Source organism: Castor canadensis, chromosome 16 (genome assembly GCF_047511655.1).
Source record: "Castor canadensis chromosome 16, mCasCan1.hap1v2, whole genome shotgun sequence".
Taxonomy (NCBI): domain Eukaryota; kingdom Metazoa; phylum Chordata; class Mammalia; order Rodentia; family Castoridae; genus Castor; species Castor canadensis.
The window spans coordinates 7,700,097-7,718,366 of NC_133401.1; the positions used below are offsets into that span (position 1 = coordinate 7,700,097).

At 38.2% G+C, this 18,270-nt stretch overlaps 1 protein-coding gene across 1 annotated transcript; it reads left to right on the top strand.

The window, feature by feature from the left end:
* The first annotated feature begins 893 nt into the window (after window positions 1–893).
* Window positions 894–17,046, top strand: Znf461 (zinc finger protein 461). Its single transcript, XM_020154033.2, is given in 6 exon segments — window positions 894–1,050; window positions 2,246–2,348; window positions 4,985–5,111; window positions 6,155–6,250; window positions 15,510–16,797; window positions 16,799–17,046. Coding segments are annotated over 5 exon segments (1,602 nt in total). The 5' UTR covers window positions 894–1,050; window positions 2,246–2,339; the 3' UTR covers window positions 16,881–17,046.
* The last annotated feature ends 1,224 nt before the right edge of the window (window positions 17,047–18,270 follow it).

Here is an 18,270-nt window from a genome sequence, read left to right on the forward strand (position 1 = left end):
CTTAAAGGTCCCCTCCCAGGGACAGTCTCAAGTGCAAACCATTATAATAAATGACCAAGAACTAGACACAGAAGCACAATTTCGTGTCAAACCGAAGCAACATTTCCTAACACGTTTGGTGACGGGGTTACTGATAGCTCAGCAAGGTTAAAAATCTTTCCTATGTATTTTTCCCGCCTGGCTGATAATAGGTACTCGCATCCATCCTTCTGTCAGTGCTGATCCCATGCACACACTGAGGATCAGGGCAAGCTCGCCCTGCTCCGGTGATCTGTGACTCATCCACCTCAGTCCCTCCTGGTCCCAACTAGCTTCGTCTTTTCTCACGATCTGACCCCCTCTTGCAGTCACAGCCGGAGCTGTCCGCTGGTCACGGGTGGACCCAGCACAAACTGGTCACAGAAGGTTACAAAGCCGCCGTGCCCGCGGCGCTCCTCCCGCAAACACGGTTGCAAAGTCTCCCGCTGAAGCCACATCACGCGTCATAATCACCGCACGAACCCACCAGGTGGACAGCACAGCCGCCCTCTCAAATGGTTTCAACACCGTTTCACGTCCAAGCCTCACCGTCGGGGTCACGTCAACCTCTTGCTCTCACCTTCCGACACGCACGTGCAGACTCACACTTCCCCCACCACGTCCTCACAAGTGAAGGGGGCGTGTCCCTCCACAACTGACAACAACTATTCTGTTAAGCCACTTTGCCCATGCATGGACAGCCACGGGGTCAGCTCAGAGAATTTCGAATTCCAGAACCCACACCGAAACCGCGCACGTCTGTGACGTCAGGCCAGCACTGAGTGAAACTGCGCCTGTGCCTTCCGAGGCCTGGCGGAACACACTAGGCTTCTCGACCCTGCCCTTCCCCTCGGACTACATTTCCCAGAAGACACTGCGGCCCAAGGCCCTTCCGGTAGGATCTCCGGTGGGATGGCATTCTGAGCGTGTGGCCTCCCTTGGAATCTGAGTCAGAACTTGGTCCAGAGACCTTCCTGAGGATGCCGAATGCGAAGAGTCCGGAGCCCTTAAGACCGTGGAAGAGCAATTTCTGTAGGTGTAGGCCCCTGAGTGCAGGAGCAAGCTTAGGAGGGGTGGGTCGTGTTGTGAGCGTTCAAGGGAGGCCACGGTTTTTATCTGTGGGCTGTGTGTGGCTGCTTATTATGACAGCGACTGAGGGCGTGGTTGTGCTTTTGTGACAGTGTGGTTGTGTGTGTGACTATTTGTGTGAATGGAGTTTGTAGGTGATTGTTACCATGATTGTGGGTGGCTATTTGTGGACATCCCATTTACTTATACGAAACAAAAGTACGTTTACATAAACTCGTGGTATTCGCAGGCTCACCCTATTAAGGCACTTAAGGATACACTTGAGTAGTCAGCTGTAGATTCACACACAACACAAAGCCAAAATCGTGTTGTCTGACCCACTTTTATCACCACACAGCTCAGGAAAAAACCACATACATATAGTATGCTTATGTACATAGTGTGTTTTGATTTTTTTCAACGATTAGGCCAAAATACACATTGCTTTGTATTTCTTTATTAAGATATTAGGGAACTGAGGGTGTAGGTCAGTTGTAGATGACTGTCTAGCCTGTCTGGGGTATTGGGTTACATCCTCAGCACTTAGGAGTGGTTGGGAGTGGGGAACATACTTGGGTCTTTATGTCTGTATTTAAGGACAGGTTTAACAAGATTTTCCACGGTGCTTCCAGGTGTGATTCTTCTTTCATTCGTAAAGTGCTGCTTCAAACTGAAGGCTTACATGTATATTTTGCTCTGAAGATTTTGTTTTATTTATTTCTTGTCTTCCATCTGTGTTTTAGCCTCTATTTATGAAATGCTTCTTACACATACATCGGGTCTTTAGGGTGTCTTTCCTTGATCTTTTCTTCTCATAATGTTTATTTCCTCCCGATTCAGTGAGAATCTGCTTAGATCAGTTAGTACTCAGTTATGAGGAGTTGGGTAAAGTCTATCTCATTTTAGTGTTGGGACTCTAGCTTAGCCTAAGTCCCTTCTGCTAAAAAGCCTGTGCTCTGTTTTTCTTGAATCTATTTTGCTTTAGTTGGGTTTACTCATGGTTTTGAGTAAAGTTGGGATTTTCCAAAATTTCCTCTAATCACTTATGTATACATATATACATAAGCCAGGGAGTAGGAGACTTGCTAGGGGAAGAAAAATATTATAAATGAGCATTTTGAAAGCTCAAAGGAAACCATCTCCTGTCTTTGTTTTAAAGCTCGCCTCTCATCTGGCAACACCTTTGGACTGAGTTTCTTTTAGAATGGAACCCAGAAAAGGATTAATTCATTCATTCACCTCTAAAATAAGTCATGGCCCATGTAAGTTGGTGTTTTCTTTTTCATAATTGAAGTATTTTTCTTCATATTTGTATTCTTTATCCTGATACTGTTATCTAACTAAGAATTTTACAATAATTTCCTAGTTTGTAAGCATTGGTATCAAATGTTCAAGGTATTCCCTTTTTGCTACTCTCCTCCCCAACCAGTGTTCATATATTCATAGAATAAATAATTCCTCATCTCCCATTTGCTCTATCATGTACCAGAAACAAAGCAGGAACAGAAATAGTATTTTTTTGATAAAAAGTGTTGGGAGTGATTATAAAGTTGAATTAGTAGTTGAGCATGGAAATTAAGTTGAGTAAGAAGTGGGGGTAACACATGCCTGTAATCCCAGTACTAGAGAGGCAGAGGCAAGAAGATCTTCAGTTTGAGGCCAGCCTGGGCTACATAGTGAGATCATATCTCAAAAAAAAAGTGAAAGAAGAAATATGAATGGGGTGAGTGACAGTATGAGAGTGATCAGATAGAAGGACACTTGATATTTTGGAGATTATTACTAATGACAGGGTCTAGAGTGAATGGAGTAGACAAGTGAATGGAGGACAAGATCATAGAAGTGGAGGAGTTTGGGGATTTGGAGGACAGGATGTTAGATGAACTCATATGTAAATGTTTGAAGTAACTGAAAAATTAAGATTAAGTAATAGTGGAGATAGTGGTGCTGAAGTAGGAGCTAAAATTTCTGAGTGGGGACTGAGTGCGGATTAGATACAGACATGATTGGTGCTTGCACAGAAAGAAAGAAGATCTTGCCAGAAAATGGACAAACTCCAGTTTCAGATTAAACAAGAAATGTTAGGCTGAAGTTACATCTATGGGTGTCTGGGTTATTCTTCATCAGTATTCTCTAACTTAGGAACAGACCATAATAAGAGTACAGGTGGATGATAAGATCTCTCTCAGGTATAGTTGCAAAACATGGAATATATGCCTTAGGAAAGACTTTAGAAACTGCCTACCCAAAGTTTTAAGTTTAAGAGAATGGTTAAATCTTTTAATTAGAACATCAAATGCTATGCAACTAATAAAAAGTCACTATTGGTATTGTTGCATAACAAAAACATCCTAAAATTAATATATTAACACAACAACAGACATGGTTTGGCTGAGACACCTGTAGTCTGAGCAGGCTCAGTAGGGATGGCTTGCTTCTGTTCCATGTGGTATCACTGAGCTGGCTTAATTGGTTGCTGATGATGCCCTTTCAATGTAGTTCCCTTACATGACTTGCAATCTGTTGCTGGCTTTTGGGGAAGGGGGTTTAATTCTTTTTTCCCTTTGAGCTATTTCATGGGTTACTTAGGCATGGTGGCTGAATTTCAAGAACAAGCATCTCAAGAAAGTAAGACAGAAGTATGAGACATTGTGATCTAGCTTTAGAAGTCACATAGTCACTTCTCTCATACTTAAAGGTTAAGTCACGAATGTTTTTTCAGGTTCAAGAGAAGGAGGCACAGATCTCTATACCAATTAGGAAGGGGCATGTCAACGATATATTAAAGAAGAGCATATAGGATACAAATGCTACCATGTCCATCTTTGAAAGTTATAGTCTATACAAGATACTTACTAAAGAATTTGTGCAAGCTGGGTGCCATTGCCCGTGGCTTACTCATGGCTCATGCCTGATCCTAGCTACTCAGGAGGCAGAGATAAGGAGGGTCTCATTTCAAAGCCAGCCTAGGAAAATAGTTCTCAAGATCCTATCTTGAAAAAAGCTCATTATAAAAAAGAGATGGTGGCATGGCTCAAGATATAGGCCCTGAGCCAGGCACTGTAGCTCACAGCTGTAATCCTAGCTACTCAGAAGGCAGAGATCAGGAGGATTTCGGTTCAAAGCCAGCCCGAGCAAATAATTCATGAGACTCCATTTCAAAAAAAACCCTTCACAACGAAGGACCAGTGGAGTGGATTGAAGTAAAGGCCTTGAGAAAAAGAAAAAAAAAATTGTGCAAATAATCCCAGCACTCAGGACGCTCAGGCAGAAGGATCATGAGTTTGAAGCCAGCCAAGCTACATACCCAGACTCTGCCTCAAAAATAAATAGATAGATAAATAAATAAAATAGGTAAGTAAATAAATAGAATTTGTGAGAAAAGTAAAATGCCATAATAGGCATTAATGATGAAGGAAAATCTTCAAGTCTTTTTATCCAAGATGGAGACTTTAGTAAGACATTCTTGAAAAATTAAAAGGTTTTCAGCTATTTAATTTGGTTGGAAGCTATACACACACACACACACACACACACACACACACACACACACACACACACACACATACGTACATATATTTGTCAGTAGTGTGGTTTGAACTCAGGGTCTCACATTTGCTAGGTAGGCAGTCTACCACATGAGCCACTCTACCAGCCCCTATGTATTTTCTTAATTTCTAGATGACTGTCTAACAGGAATTTCCCTCTGTATGCAAGAGAATGCGTCTGTAGAAACCAAACTGGTGAAGAACAAGTAGCCACTCTGCTTTAGTTAGCCTAAATTCCTTTTTGAGTCAGGTGTACAGATTCAGCCTATATACTCACTGTTCATTCCCCTTTGTTGCAGTGCCTTTTAGCACCTCTCTTTCCTTTAATTCATTGTGATTTGTCATTTCAGGGGTTGGTGTCATTCAGAGATGTGGCTATAGACGTCTCTCAGGAAGAATGGGAATGCCTGAACCCCACTCAGAGGAATTTGTACAAAGATGTGATGTTGGAGAACTATAGCAACTTGGTTTCACTTGGTAAAGTTACCTAACAGTTCAGAATTCTTCTACCAACTCTACCTCTTGGAGTTTTGCTTTCTCCCCTGTGAATTTTAGGACTAACTTCCTATTAACTAGATGGATTATTTTTTCTTTGTGTAGAAAGAGCACACTTAAATGAATGTCCACTTTCATTTCTTCATCCTCACCCGTTCTTATATTTTACTGGGTATTGAACTGAGGGCTCTACTACTTCAGCCATGCCCCTAACGTTTTTTCAAATAACTTTCTTCTTGGATGACTAAGGGAGCAGAGGTAGAATTCTGCAACATTAAAGCATAACGTCGTCAAAGAAACCAGGCTTTTTCTTTTTTTTTTTTTCTCCTTTTCGACTCTACTAAACCTTCCAGTGCACTAGCATAGATTACCACTGATTTCATGGATCCCAAGTGTGAATCGCTTTAGCTTTCCCTATTAATGTAGTGGTAGGCTAGATCAAGGAAGGTCATTTACTATTTACAGCTTAAATTGACACTATGCTATTTTTCATGACAAATGTGCTCTCTTTTATACTATTTTCATTTGGAAGTTATATTCAAAGAACTTTACATTTAGCATTAAAAAGATTTGAGAAAAGTTGGACATGATGACTCATGCCTCTGATCTTGGTACTCAAGAGGTGGAGGAAGGCGAACTATGAGTTAAAGGCCGTGGCTTTTTAGCTAGACCCTATCTTAAAACAAAACAAAACAAAACAAAACAAACCCAAACACCCTCCACCAAAAAAAATCTGAGAATAAATATCTCAGGAAGCTTTTTTTTCTCATAGCAAAAATTAGGGAAAGCTTATATAAGTTTAAGTAGTATTTACCTTGTTCCTTGTCATCTCATTTTATCTGAATATGGCTTATTTCATCCTTTATCATTTCTTTTTTTTTTAATCATCCCTTATCATTTCTTTCATCTATAAACCTTTTCAAGTACATTTTGGCCTGGAATTTATTTTTATGTTAATTAAGTCTGAGTTAGTGCGTTTGGATACTTTCATTTCCATCTAATCTCAGTTTTTTTCTTATAACCAGGACTTTCTGTCTCTAAGCCAGATGTGATCTCCTCATTGGAGCAAGGGAAGCAGCCCTGGATGGTTGTGAGGGAAATGACAAGAAGACAGTGCTCAGGTGAGGGAGCCATAATCTGGAAACAGGAAGTTGTTGCAGAATATTGGAAGCTGGCCAGATGTTGGGTTGGCAAGGTTATCAGGAAAAATAATTAGGCAAATAACTAGGGAAAGCCTGATTTCAAAACAATGAAACAGGGTGCTAGTAGCATAGAGACAGACATATAGACCACTGGAATAGTGTAGAGCATTCTGAAAGAAACCCTCTTACATACAATCAAATGATTTTAGACAAGGTGCCAAGACCATTCTTGGGGGAAGGACAGTAACTTTAACAAGTAATGTTGGCACAACTGGATAGCCAAATGCAGAAGAATAAAGTTGGATTATCTTACACCATACATAAAAGTTCACTTAAAATGATCAAAGACCTAAACACTAAAAACTCTTAGAATAAAATGTCAGGAAAAAGCTTTATAACATTTGATTTGGCAATGATTTATTGGCTATGACACCAAAAGCACAGGCAACAAAATCAAAGGTAGACGAAGGGGACTCCAGGAAGCCTAAAACTTCTCTTCACCAAAGGATACAACTAACAGCATTTATTAATTTTTAAAAAAGATTATTCATACAAGTTGTTTTGGTAGGTTATGTGAATAACATTTTAAAGTGTTACAATGACATTTTCAGTCTACTAGGGAATAAGAACATATGAACACTTGTTGCAGTAGAATACTTTGGAGAAATTAGGGTTGATTAGAAATTGGGAAAGTTAGTGAAAATCATCTATGACTACCTTGAGGATGTTGAGAGGGCAGACGGATGACTGGACAGACCATTTGGGATTCTGGAGGTCAAGAGCAGATCCATTCTTCAGGTCAGAGGTCTTTAATGATGTTCTTGGTTAGTGTGGTAGAGAATATGTTTGTGTTGTTTTAAGCCATACGGTTTGAGGTACGTTCTTGTGGCAGCCCTAGAGAGGAATCATGGAAAAATTATACATACTCTCCTATGCATTTTAATTTAAAGATGTCATTTCTTACTAAATGTAGTGGTACCTAGGCCTTAGGGAGCTGAGACAGGAGGATTAAATTTTTGAGACCAGCCTGGGTTATATAGTGAGACCCTGTCTCAAAAAAAAAAGGGGATAGTATTCCTTTACCAAGTTTTGCTTCCTGGCTAGACCTTCCTTTGGCAAAGGTACAATACCTTTTGTCCTGCATATTTTAAATTTTGCATGGAATAGTTGTACAGGGGGGTTACATTGTGACATTTATATATGTGCTTATATCTTAGAGTCACCCTCTCCATCATTCTCCCTCATCCCCCCAATAATTTTTTTAAATCTTTTTATTTTGAAATAATTATGCTTTCATAGGAGATTGCAAAGCAATGTGCAGAGTAATTCTGTGTACCCTTCCTCTAGCCTTGGCCAACATTAATACCTTAAATAACTATAGTACCAAAGAATTGACATTACTACAATCCTGTTATTCAGATTTTATGAGTTATACATGCTCTCATTTCTCTGTATGTGTGTGTGTGTGTGTAGCTGTATACAGTTTTATCATGTGTAGCTTTGCATCACCCCCATGATAGTCAAAACACTCAGTGACACCGATCTGCACAAGATACGTCATGTTACCTCTTTTTAGCTCCAGTCTCCATCCTTTTCTCTAACTCTTGGCAACTACTATGCTATTCTCCATCTTTATAATTACGTCATTTCATGAATGTTATTTATGTGGAATTCTGCAGTTTGTTTCTTCCCCACAATCTGGAGATTGAACTCAGGGCCTCCCACTTAGGCAAGCACTCTACCACTTGAGTTACAACCCCAGTTCATGTGTTCTTTTGAGATTGGCTGTTTTCGTGTATTTCATACACACATACATATGAATGTACATGTGTCTTTGTTTGTTACATTAATGTGTAAGTAGTACACAAAAATAAGCCTTCATGGCTGGGGTGTAGCTTAGTGATAGAGTGCTTGCCAGTGTGTGTGAGTCCCTAGTTTCATTCCCCAGCCCAAAAAATAGGGAAGGAAAAGGGAAGGGGAACGGAAGGAAAGAAAAGGAAAGCTTCATTTGTAAGAATGTAATTGTTGGCTGGTATAGTAAGTCTGTTTTTAGTTTTGAAAGGAAATGCTAAAGTATTTTCCACAGTGCTTGTACTTTTACATTCCCATCGGCATGTATGAGTTTCCTAGCTATCGTTTGGTATTATAACCAGTATTTCATTTTAGTTCTTCTGATGATGGCTAATGGTATCTCATGTGGATTTAACTTGGTTTTTCTTAATGACAAATGATGTTGAACGTCTTTTCATGTGTCCATTCACCATCTGTATATCCTCTTCAGTGAAATGCCTTGTCCATGTCTTTTGCCCATTTTCTAATCTGATTGGTATGAAGTTTTCAATATTCTTTATGGACTCTAGCTAGAAGGCCTTTGTTGGGTATGTGACTTGCAAATATTCCCTTCTAGTCTATACATTTTTTTTTTTACTTTTTTTAAATGTTTTGTTTGTTTGAACAAGAAATAAAAGTTTTTTTTACTTTTGCTAAGGTCTAACTTACCCATTTTTTTCTCTTAAATTGTGTTTTTTTCTGTGTGGATATATCAGTAGGTATGTATTTGGTGTCAAATCTAAGAACTCTTTGCCTAGTTCTGGATCCTGAGATGTTCTTCCCTGTTTTTTTTTTTCCCAAACATTTTAATTTTACATTTTCATTTTGGTCTGTGATCCATTTTGAGTTCATTTTCGTAGATGTAAGGCTTAGGTCAAGGTTCTTTTTTTCTTCTTCTTCCTACCTCTTCTTCCTCCTCCTTCTTCATTTTAAAATAAAGTACAGGGTCTCACTATATTGCCAAGCCTGGTCTTGAATTTCTACATTCAAGCAATCCTCCTGCCTCAGCCTCCTGAGTAAATGGAAGTAGCTGGGATACAGGCCTATGCCACTGTACCTGACTAACCAGTTATCTTCATTTCAAGCTCTTCAAATTCTTTTATTGTTGTCTGATAGATCATTTTAAAGTTGTATTAGGGAAAAGTCCATCTTTGTGATTGTAATTTTGAATCATCTTTTTTCTAAGTGAACCTTAGAAAAATATATTTTCTGTGCTATTTACTTTGAATTCTTTAAAAGGGAGAAAGCTCATAAAGACAATGTGAGCACAGAATGCTTCAGTTTTATCTTCTCTCACCACAGGTCTTTGGCTGGTAGCAGTTTTTATTTTTGTTTTTTAAGTAGTTGTCATTATCCAGTCTTGCCAAAGCAGTTAGCTTAGTGAAGCAGCTGATTCTCATACTCTATGTTATAAACAAGCATGGGAACAAGTAACAGCTGACTTCTGGTAAGCATACAACTTGTCTAGGATTAGCACAGAATGCTAGTAGCCCAGTAGTTGGTACCCCTATGCTTGCTGTCATAATGGAATAGAATGTTTCATTGAATGTTTCATTTAATCTAAGTAGTCTACCTTATGACTTAGTTATGACTTAGTTTAAAACTGATATGTTTTCAATGCCACAGAAGCTACCTATCTTCTCTCTGACTAGGCAATTAGATGTATGAACATGGAGCTCTGGGGTAAGACAAAAAAGGACTGTGAAAGTGGCTCAAGTGGTAGAGCACTTGTCCAGCAAGCATGAGGCTCAGAGTTCAAATTCCAGTACCACCAAAAAAAGAAAAGTAGTTAAGTTGGGGCTAGGGGTACTGCACCTGCCTAGTATATGGGAAACCTGAGTTCAAACCCCAGTACACCCACACACCCACAAGAAAAAGAATTAAAATTGGGGTGAGAAAGTGACTCACGAGTGCTTGCCCACCTTTGCTCTGGCTTCAAGCCTCAGTCTTCCCGATCTCGGCCTCTCAAGTAGCGAGGATCACAGGCATGAGCCTCTGGCACCTAGCTGCCTTTATCTTAATTTTTTGGTAGTATTAGGGTTTAAATTCAGGGCTATACAAAGCAGGTGCTCTGCCACTTGAGGCACTCCTCCAGCCCGTATGTGTATTTTATTACAAAGTTTTTGTTTAAAACTAGAGGCATACTAGTGTATGGCTGGTACGTAAGACTAATAAAAGAATATAGATTTCAAAGAGGGTGGAATAGAATCTGAGTTCTAGGACATTCCCACATTCAGAGGTCATGGAGTAGATGCATTAAGGGAACTAAAAACAAGCGAGAGTGTGTGTCTCACTCCATCTCTGTTGGTATAACAGAACACCCAAGGCTGGGTAATTTATGAAAGAAAGTTTATTGTGCTCATGTATCTGAAGAAGGGAAGTACAGGATTGGGAGCTGACCACATCTGGTCAGCATATCATCCTGCATCATAACATGGCAGGAAGGCAGAAAGGCATGTGTGTATAGAAGAGAACACACAATAACCTACTCCCTACTGCCAGGCTGACTCACTCTCGTGAGAACAGCATTAATTCCTTCACAAGGACAAAGCTCCTGTGATAGAAATACCTATTTATTTAGAGACAGGGTCTCACTATTGGGTGGGCCCCCAATTTCCAATCCTCCTGCCTCAGCCTCCCGGGTGCAGGGATTATAGGCATATGCCACCATGGCCAACTATACAAACACCTCTTTAAAACCTTACCACTTCTCAAGACTGTTATGTTAGGAGCCAGATTTTATCATGGATTCTGTCAAACCACATCCAAGTCATAGCAGCATGATATATAGGAAGCAAAAGGATTAATCAGGTATGTTACGTGTTGCTGAAGAGTCAGGTAGAATGAGGACTGGCACTTGAGCACTGATTGTAGCAAGGTGATCTTGGTGACCTTAGCTAAAAATCTTTTAATAGAATTGAAATATGTTATTAGTGTGAGTTACAGAGAAAATGGCTAACTTACATAGTCAATGGACTTAAGACAAAGGCAGGGAAAAGATGGTCCTTTGAATAAATGGTACTGAGTTAATTGGGTATTTGTCTAGAAAAATTGGAATGTTGTATTATACCTCACACGCAAAAAATCAAATCTAGATACAATATGGATCCAAAAAGTAAAAGAGTAAACTTTCTAGAAGAGAATATGAGTATGTTTTCATGACATTGGTATTCAGTTACCTTAAAATTAAAAACCTGTGTTCATTAAAACACATTGTTAAGACAATGAATGGGCTAGCTTTGAATGGGAAAAGATTTACAGTGCATATGTTGGTTACATCCAGAACATATTTCTACAGATTAGTAAGGAACAGACGGTGCGGAAACCACCAACATGGCTATTAACTGATGAATAGATAAATGTATCATATTCATGTAATGATACAATATTCAGCCATAAAAAATGAGTGCTATAACATAACTAAACCTTTAAAACATGAAAAATGAAAACAGTGAAACATGAAAGTCATATATCAGATGATCCCATTTATATGAAATGTCCAGAATAGGCAACTATCTTTACAGAGACCTAAAACAGATTAGTGGTTACCAGAACAGAGGGAAGAGGAGAATGGGAAGTGACTGTAGATATGAGTTTTCTTTTTGGAGTAATGAAAATATTCTTGGAATTAAATAGTGGTGATGGTTGTACAAGAGATCCTGTGTTACTGAACTATACAATTAAAAATGGTTAAAATGGCGAATATTATATTACATGAATTTTACCTCAAAAAATCAATAGAAATGGATGAAGTTTATTCAGGGCAACGCTCATTGGGCCAATCAACATGAAAAAAGTGCTCAGCCTCATTTGCAGTCAGGAAATTACAAATTATACCACAATGCAATATTACAACATACTTACCAGGGCAAGCTACTCACAGAAAGATTGACAGTAACAATACAAGTGGTGGTGAGGATGTATGGAACTGGAACTCTTTTATAGTCTGATGCAATTTTAAATTAGAAAACTGTTGGATAGTATCCACTGAAGCTGAAGAAATGCATATCTTGTGATGCAGCCATTTTACCTAACAGATGGGAATCTCTATTAATAAAGAAATGAACAAGAATGTTCATCACAGTACTAATCACATAGCTATCTGGAAACAACCTGGACATCCGTCATTAGGAGTACAGAAAAATCAATTTTGTTATAATATTCAGCCATTGGTCTCAAAGTTTTAATATTGAGGATAGCTTTACACTCTTTAAAATTATTGAGGACTCCAGGAGCTCTTGTATATATATCTTTTAACATTTACCATCTTAGAAATAAAACCTGGGAAAAATGAAATATTTAATTCATTTAAAAATGATAATCTGAATGTTAACATAAATATTTTATGATAATTTTATTTCTCCAAGCAAAGCAAAGATATTTAGTGAGAAAAATGACAGTGTTTGGCTTGCATTTTTGTATATTTTCTTAGTTCATGGACTAAAAGAAGTTAGCTAAATTCTGATATCTGTGTCTGCATATGCTCTATTAAATTACAATCCATTGATCTATGTTATTATTTGAGTGGATTTCTTATCTGTGGTACCCATTTTATAACATTATACATTAATCATTTGGAAAATATTCCTTCAATTAGTCATACAAATCTTCCAGACTCTGACACATTTTCTTTCAAAATAACCAAAAAAGCAATTGTTTACTATGATCCTCCTGATCTTTACCTCTCAGATAACTAGGAAAAGAAACTAGTATTTGTTAATCTCACCACTAGTCTCATCAGAAAAGCCTTTAAGTATTGAGAAGATGTCAGACTCACAGTGGCTGATACAAGCATTCCAAAAGTCTAGCTTTTAACTTGAAAGCTGGAGTTCTATTATTGACAAATACAGTCAGTTTTTCTTGAAGTGACAGATTAATTTTTTAGAGTGCTAAACTGCCACGTTTAAATCACTATAGCTTATCTATTACTTTTTCAAGGAAAACTTGAATTCCATGAAAAAAAAAATGCGATGAGTTGGGGCTGGGGATGTGGCTCAAGTGGTAGAACAGGATCTTACTTAGCAAGCATGAGGCTCTGAGTTCAAAACCCCAGTACTGGAAAAAAAGTGATGAGTTCAATTTACAACTGGAACAGTCCAATGCATACTTTTCCTAAAACAGCAGAACTATGTTTCATTATGTAGAACATTAAAAAGATGTGTATTGAAGAGCTAGGTTGAATAAAAGCAATATTTAGTGATCATGGGCATTCTTAAATCAGTCTGGAACTCCCCCCACCCCCAAGTCATGGCAGTGAAGAAAACAATGTATAATTTGAGTCACTGTTTTGATTCAAGCTAAGACACCATCAGATTTAGTCTTTTTTGCCTTTTGTATAATACATGATTTTCTAGGACAAATCAAGAAATTTTTAAAAAAGTTATTTAAACCTGGGCACAGTGGTATACCCCTGTAGTCCCAACTATTTAGGAGACTGAGGCTATGGAGTCCAACAGTTCAAGGCTGGCCTGGGTGGTTTTTTGTAGAGATACCACCACAAAAAAAAGTTTTATTTGCTTTGAATATTTTCACGCTACACTGAAGTTTGTTACCTAGCATTTACATAAAAGAGGATCTACCAATGGTTATTTGGTAATGATAGCCAAATGCAAACAAGAACACAAGATCAAGCTATGTGGATGAATTCATTCACAGGACAAAAGTAAAATTCAGACTTCTTTGCAATTCAGATCTGCTGCCAAATCTGTAATTTGAGTTTATTATTTATTGAAAAATTTATTTCTGTAATTTCTTTTACTTCTAATCCAGCAAGAACTTATGAATATCACAAGTGACATACAAAATTACAACAAATTTAGTTAGAGATGGAATTGGCTTTTGTTTGTGATTTGTGAATTGAGGTAGCTTCCATTCTACAAAATATAATGAAAGCTCCCAACAAGCAAGAACAGAGTAATGGATTTTCTAAGGTGGGAACAGAAAACCCAGAAAGATAGCAAGAAAAAAAAACCTGATTGGTTAACATCAGTTTGCTTCAGTTGACTTTATTGTAAGGGTTTAAGCCAAGGGACCCTCCTAATTATGTCAGCTAAAATTGGTTTGTTTGGGAATTTTGATTTTCTTTCTCTCCTGATAATCTCAGGTTAGATAAACAACTTACTTATAGCTTGGTGGCATGAGTAACTCCATTTTGGTTTGCTCTGCTGAGCCTTGTGCAGGAGCTCAGTCCAAAACAATGGCCTCTTAAACATTTTAACACAAGTCTCAACTATTGTATGCAGTTTTCCAGTGTTTTTCCTATAAGATGATTTAGTAGCTTTTTCATTTTTAGTTTCAATAGTTGTAGCAAAACAACTGTGGCTTTTATTTATTTATTTATTTTGATGGTACTGAGGTTTGAACTCAAAAACTCATGCTTGCCAGGCTGTTGCTCTCCCACTTGAGCCCCGCCACTAGCCCTTTTTGTGTTGGGTATTTTCAAGGTGGGGTTTCTCAAGCTATGTGCCTGAGTCTGGCTTCAAACCACCATCCTCCTGATCTTTGCTTCCTAAGTAGCTAGGATTACAGGGATGAGCCACCAGAGCCCAGCTCTGAGTGCTGTTATTATAGACTGCACCCCCACACCAGCTGTGTGTTTATTTCTTATTGCCTGGCATGTTTGAAGTAGTCGCCTTCCTCCCATGAATCAGAGGACTTTTTTCTTTGTCTTGTTCAGTATTTTTAGATGTAGACAGGATAACTGGATTGAGTCATCTTCATCCCTCACCTAAAACTCTGCTAAGAGGGTAGAGCTCATATTAAGGTTTCATACTACAGTAAATTTTTAAAAGTTGTTTTTATATTTAGTAAGTATCAATTACAGCATTCACAGTCTATTTCTTTTCAGCTTCTCAAGAAATGGAGCCTGGGAGGATGGCAGTTTAAGACCAACCCACACAAAAAGTTAGGGAGACCCCATTTCAACCAACAAAACAGTTATGTGGGTGCATGTCTGTGATTGCAGCTATGCAGGAGGCCTTAGGCGGAAGAATGATTGTGGTCTGAGTCCAACCTTAGGAAAAACATGAGACCCTACCTGAAAGATAACTAAAGCAAAAAAAGGGCATGTAGAAAGTGTTAAATATACAGACCTCTGTGGATTCTGAATCACTTGTTCTCATTTTTAGACCATCTCCTTTAGATTTTGATTTGGTTGATCTAGAGCATTAAATGAATACATAATTAGCAGATCAAAATTTCAGCACCAATGAGTCAACTTATTTACCTAATTAGCTCCCTTAATTTCTCTCAAGAGCTCTCATTTCTTTGTGTTTCCCTCACCCCTTTCCCTTCAATTACAAGATAATGCTTTAGCAATCTCTTATTTATGAGAATTATTTTCAATTATGTAAAAATATTTTTCTTATAACACATAACTAGGAATTAAAATATATTTCTTATCTTTTAGATTTGACATCCAGAGATGAACCTAAGAAATTATCTCTAAAAAGTGACATTTATGAAACAAAATCATCCCAGTGGGTTATTTTGGAGCAATTTAAAAGCCACAGTCTTGAGAGATCCATTTTCAGAGATATTTGGGAAAGCAAACAAGGACAGCAAGAGGACTATTTCAGGCAATTGATCATCAACCATGAAAACATGCCCATGGTCAGCCAACATACTTCATTCATACAAGAATTTTATGATAGAGAGAAAATCTCTGCATGTAAAAAATGTAGAAAAAATTCCAATTACCATTTATTCTTTAGTCACCACAAAGCTCATTCTAAGGAACTTTCTGAATATAAGGGTTGCACAGAAATTACTAATACACCATTCCTTGTTAAACAACAGAAAATCCAAAATGGGGACAAGTGTAATGAGTATAAGGCATGTTGGAAGACCCTTGTTCACTGTCCACAACTTAAACAACATTTGAGAATTCATAATGGTGAAAAACGCTATGACTGTCAAGAATGTGGGAAGGCCTTTAATTATGGCTCAGAGCTAATTCTGCATCAGAGGATTCACACTGGTGAGAAACCGTATGAATGCAAGCAATGTAGGAAAGCCTTTAGACAGCGATCACAACTTACTCAACATCAGAGACTTCATACCGGTGAAAAACCATATGAATGTAAACAGTGTGGGAAAACGTTCATTCGTGGCTTTCAACTTACTGAACATCTGCGACTCCATACTGGTGAGAAGCCCTATGAATGTAAAGAATGTAGAAAGACTTTCAGGCATCGCTCACACCTTACCATACATCAAAGGATTCACACTGGGGAGAAACCCTATGTATGTAGGGAGTGTGGAAAGGCCTTTAGTTATCATTCAAGCTTCTCTCACCATCAGAAAATTCATTCTGGCAAGAAGCCTTATGAGTGTAATGAATGTGGAAAGGCCTTTTGTGATGGCTTACAACTTACCCTACATCGGAGGATTCATACTGGTGAAAAACCCTACGAGTGTAAGGAATGTGGGAAAGCTTTTAGACAGTGTTCACACCTCAAAAGACATCAGCGAATTCATACTGGTGAGAGACCTCATGAATGTGTGATATGTGGGAAAGCCTTTAAACTTCATTCACATCTGACTCAACATCAGAGAATTCATACTGGGGAAAAACCCTATGAATGTAAGGAGTGTGGGAAGGTCTTTAGCTATCATTCAAGCTTCTCACATCATCAAAGAATGCATTCAGGAAAGAAGCCTTATGAATGTGTCAAGGCTTCTAATCATGGCTTACAACAGTGTACATCAGACAGTTCATACTAATGAGAAACTGGTAAGGTTTTCTCTCCTTCCTCCACACCCAAGTCTACCATCATGAAGTTATTTTTTGAGATACACATTTTCTTTGTTTACTTTCAGGAAATATTGCTAAAACATTGCATCTTGTTAGCATTGATACATTTTTCAAATCCTCAAAGCTGTTCTTTTTCAAGGGGCAAAATGGACAAGTAATTGAATAAAATTCATTCTGGTTTTGAAATAAATTATTGTATTAACTGAATTATTAGTTACCATTAAGAATGAATTTTCTAAAATTACACATTTTCACTAAAACCAGTGAAATAAGGGATAAATAAAATGAAGACAATTTCATCCCTGAGATAAATTTCTGAGTTAACCAGTATGTGTGTTGCTTCTTTATGTTCAGCCTGCACACATGAAGGGTTTTCTGCAAAGATATGGAAGCCTTAGTTCTCTTGGTGACATATTTCACACTGACTTGACCTTTCTACTTTAATCGTGAATGTTTTTCCAAGAAAGTGCATAAGTATCTTTTTTTCTCTTATTTTTTTTTTGCAATGCTGGGTCTTGAACTCAGGGCCTTCACCTTGAGCCACTCCACCAGCCCTTTTTTGTGATTTTTTTTTTGAGATAGGGTCTCACAAACTATTTGCCCAGGCTGGCTTCAAACTTCAATCCTCCTGACCTCTGCCTCCTGAGTAGCTAGGATTACAGGCGTGAGCCACCAGCACCTGGCAAAGATCTTTTTAATGGTTCACAATGTCTCTAAAACATATGTCAGTTTTCTGAGCCATTCCTTACTTGTAGGTATTCTGCTTATTTATACTTTTTTGCTTGAACATTCTTTTTTTGACAGTTCTAGGGCTTGAACTCAGGGCCTGTGGCTTGCTAAGAAGGGGCTCTGCCACTTGAGCCACACCTCCAGCCCTTTTGTCTTTAGTTATTTTTCAAATAAGTATTTTTCAAATTTTTGCCTGGGCTGGTCTAAGACCATGACCCTCCTCATGCCTCTAAGTAGCTGGAACCACACAGTCTCATGCTACTACGCCTGGCTTGTTGGTTGAAATAGGGTCTCACTAACTTTTCGCCCAGTCTAGCCTCTAACTGTGATTCTTCCAAGCTCTGCCTCCTGAGTACCCTTGATTACAGGTGTGCACCATCACACCTGGCCCTGTAATGAACATTCCTATATGGGTATTTCTTTTATGTCTATTGGGTAAGTTCCCAAAAGTAGGACTAAAGAGTGTGTGGAGTGCATGTTCTGATATTACATTAACCTTTTTTTCTAAGTTTAAAAATTTTTGTCTCATAATACATGATTCAAATTTTAAAAATTGCCAAAAATGTAAAGTGAAAATTAAATCTCTATGTTCAGTCATACAGCCATTTACTTTGCCTCCACATGTGCAATCACTAGTTTCAGTTTCTCTTGTGTTCTTCTGGGAATATTCCACCCGAATTCTTTG